Source organism: Dendrobium catenatum, unplaced genomic scaffold (genome assembly GCF_001605985.2).
Source record: "Dendrobium catenatum unplaced genomic scaffold, ASM160598v2 original_scaffold_255102, whole genome shotgun sequence".
Lineage (NCBI taxonomy): Eukaryota > Viridiplantae > Streptophyta > Magnoliopsida > Asparagales > Orchidaceae > Dendrobium > Dendrobium catenatum.
Window position 1 is genome coordinate 1 of NW_021573501.1, and position 3,742 is coordinate 3,742.

Sequence of the window (3,742 nt, forward strand, 5' to 3'; positions counted from 1 at the left end):
TGTCATCCTGGGGATGAAATGGCTGCAAACTTTGGGAGACACCAAAGTGAATTGGGGAGCGCTCACGATGGAGTTGATGGTAGATTGAAGGAAGGTGGTGATTAAGGGAGATGCGGGGCTATCCAAATCCAAGGTTTCTCTTAAAATGATGGTGACGGATATACAGTTGGCTGGAGGAGGGTATTTGGTGGAGTTGTACAGTCTGGAGGGAGCTAGATTAGAGGAGGGAGGGGACATACCTCTCTCCATTTAGCATTTGATTCAGCAGTTCCAAGAGGTGTTTCAATCACCTTAGGGATTGCCACCGCAGAGAGAGCATGAGCATGCCATCGTGTTGAGAGAGGGAGTGTCAACCATAGTGTACGACCTTATCGCTACCCTCAGTTCCAGAAAGATGAAATCGAAAAGTTGATAAGAGAGATGCTGGAGGAAGAAATCCTCAGACCCATCATCATCATCAGTCCCTTCTTTAGTCCAGTTTTATTGGTGAAAAAAAAGGATGGTAGTTGGCATTTTTGTGTGGACTACAGAGCACTCAACAAGAAAATTGTACCTAACAAGTTTCATATACGAGTCATTTATGAGCTGTTAGATGATTGAGTGGAACAGTGATCTTCAGTAAGATAGACTTGAAATCAGGTTACCATCAGATACAGATGAAGGAGGATGTACCCAAGACGACATTTAGAACTCATGAGGGACACTATGAGTTCCTGGTGATGCCTTTTGGCCTAACCAATGCTCCCACTACTTTCCAGGCACTTATGAATAAGGTTTTCAAACCTTATCTCAGATGATTTGTATTGGTATTCTTTGACGACATCTTGATCTACATCAGGACAGAGGAGCGCTGGGAGCATTTGAAAAGGGTGTTAGAGGTGTTGCAGGAGCACCAGCTGAGGGCCAACTTGAAAAAATGCTGCTTCGCACAAGTCAGTGTAGAGTACTTGGGCCATGTTGTATGAAAAGAATGGGTGGTAGCAGATCACTCCAAAATTAAGGCAATGCTAAAGTGGCCAATACTGAAAAATCTGAAGGAGCTGAGGGGATTTATAGGACTGACAGGGTACTACAAAAGGTTTGTAAAGGGATACGGCACCATAGCATGGCCACTCACTGAGCAGTTGAAGAAGGACGGGTTCCTATAGGGGGAGGTGACCACATCAACATTTGAGAGCTTGAAGAAGGCGATGACTACGATACCGGTCCTACCTTTGTCAAATTTCACTAAGACCTTCATTGTGGAGACAGATGCGTCCGAATACGGGCTGGGTACAGTACTTAAATAGAGTCGTAGACCCATTGCTTATTTCATCCAGGTATTGACTGCTAGAGCCAGCCTGAAATTAGTCTATGAGAGAGAATTAATTGCAATTATTTTGGCCATCCATAAGTGGCGGCCCTACCTACTTGGGAGGCATTTAATTGTTAGGACAGATCAGCGAAGCCTGAAATACCTGCTGGAATAGCAGATGGTGACAGATGAGCATCAAAGGTGGTTGTCCAAATTGCTAGGGTACGATTTTAAGATTTACTATAGGCCAGGGGTGGAGAACAAGGCAGCAGATGTCTTGTCCAGATGTATGGGGGAGCTGCAGACAGTGACACTATATATTCCTTTGATGCTTGATTGGGAGGTCATCAGAGAAGAAAGTGCTATAAATGAAGGTTTGGGAAAGATCATGTCAAATTTACTGAAGGAAGAGGGTAGCCACCCATGGTACTCATTGGAGGGGGACAAACTGCTATATCAGGGGAGATTTGTGATGCGCCGGACCTGGATCCACATCTCAAACTTACTCCAGGAGTTTCATGGAAGCGTTGTTGGGGGCCACTCAGGCGTACAAAAGACATATGGGAGGCTAGCTACGAAGATGTACTGGAAGGGGATGCATAAAGATGTATAAGAGATTATAGTCATATGTGAGATTTGTCGAAGGAATAAATACCTGGCTATGTCACCAAGAGGACTACTATAGTAATTAGCTCTACCGGGATGAGTATGGGAGGAGATATCCATGGACTTCATAGATGGGTTGCCTCGTTCAGAAGGGTTCACAGTGATTTTAGTGGTGGTGGACAGGCTGAGCAAGTATGCACATTTCATTCCCCTCCGACACCCACAACAGTGATAGTGTCTTCAGCCTTCATCAGAGTGGTAGTCAAATTACATGGAGTACCCAAGAAAATAGTATCAGATAGAGATAAGGTGTTCCTCAGCCATTTTTGGAGAGAGTTGTTCAGGTTACAGGGGATAGTTCTAAAGAGGAGTACAACTTACCACCCACAGACGGATGGCCAAACGGAAGTAGTCAACAGGAGCTTGGAGACTTACCTAAGATGTTTCATATCGGAGACACCCACGCTCTGGGATAAGTGGCTATCATGGGCTGAGTACTGGTACAATGCCTTTTTCATTATGCTTCTCAGATGACTCCATTCAAGGTATTGTACGGAAGGGATCCTCCCCACTTGGTGCAATTTGGAAGTAATAGTACTCTAGTTTCCTCAGTCGAGGAGTACTTGGAGGAGAGAGAGTGTGTGTTAAAAGAGCTGAAGAGACATCTGCTGAGGGCTCAACAAATTATGAAGAAACAAGCTGATGGGCATAGAATGGGCATCCAATTTGAAGTGGAGGAGAGAGTATTCTTGAAGCTCCGACCATATAGACAGAAGACAGTCGCCAACAGGAGGAATGAGAAGCTGGCTCCAAGGTACTTTGAGCCTTATGAAGTGCTGAAGAATATTGGAGCAGTAACATATTGGCTGAAACTAGCACCGACGGCGACTATACATTCGGTTTTTCATGTATCACAGTTGAGAAAGGTCATTGGTGACTATACAGCCAACCCCGAGTTACCGGCAACACTTACTGAGGATTTAGAGGTGGTTATGAAACCGTTAGAGTTAATGGGGGTTCGTTAGAAAGATGTGACTAAGGAAGTGTTGACCAAGAGGATGAACCTTCCTGATTACAAGGCTACATGGGAGACATATAAGAGGCTAAAACAGTAGTTTCCTTGTTTTCATCTTGAGGACAAAGAAGATGTGACTAAGGCTGGCTCAGTCGGTTCATTATGAACCATCGACCTAACATTACCGTCCTCCCAAAAGCTTGTAATAGGTTTGAATTTCAAAAGGATGGAGCGGCTAGGTATTGGGAGGGATATTTGATTAGGAAAGGTTGGGTATTAAGAGAGGGAGATGTTTAGGAAATGTTTTAATGTTTAGATTGGCTGGGAATTAGGATTTCTTGGCAACTTGGGCTCTAAACTCTCTTGTCTAGAGATTTGGGAGAGATGATCCTCCTCTCGAATTGAGGATCTCTCGTATCTTTGCTTTGTTATTGTTTCCCTTTGCTTTCTATAAGAATTACTATCGTTTGATTATTCTTCCACGACGATTTCTTCGTTTTCTCGTTGTTTTTACCGATTATTATTAGGTTTGCTTGCGAACTCAAGTAGATCCGATAGGATTACTAGCGAACTCAAGTATTTCCTATCAGTCTTTTCGGCAACTAGGAGAATTTGATGCTCTTTATGTTTGCTTGACGTTCCGATTTTGTGGAGCATTCTGAGTCCTCTCTGCTCTTTGAGTCATTTTAATTTTTTTCTCCTTTCCTTGTAGTTTTTCCATACAGGTTTTCTATTTTGTGCAACTACTTTTTGTTTTGGATAGTTGATGGTTTCTTTTTCATTTATACATGCAATTCTGTTTTTTCTTCATAGTTTATAAAATGGGC

General features: G+C 43.3%; 1 protein-coding gene across 1 annotated transcript; it reads left to right on the forward strand.

Moving 5' to 3' along the window:
- Positions 1-1,996: 1,996 nt before the first annotated feature.
- LOC110100909 lies at positions 1,997-2,925 on the forward strand. Its single transcript, XM_020828630.1, has 2 exons — positions 1,997-2,092; positions 2,431-2,925. Exons 1-2 carry the CDS (start codon positions 1,997-1,999, stop codon positions 2,923-2,925), a joined length of 591 nt encoding a protein of 196 aa, XP_020684289.1.
- Positions 2,926-3,742: the final 817 nt, after the last annotated feature.

Coding starts and splice junctions, on each gene's coding strand:
- LOC110100909 (XM_020828630.1), top strand. CDS start 1,997: ATGAGTATGGGAGGAGATATCCATGGACTTCATAGATGGGTTGCCTCG. Junction 2,093..2,430: donor GTGGTGGACAGGCTGAGCAA/GTATGCACATTT, acceptor TATGCTTCTCAG/ATGACTCCATTCAAGGTATT.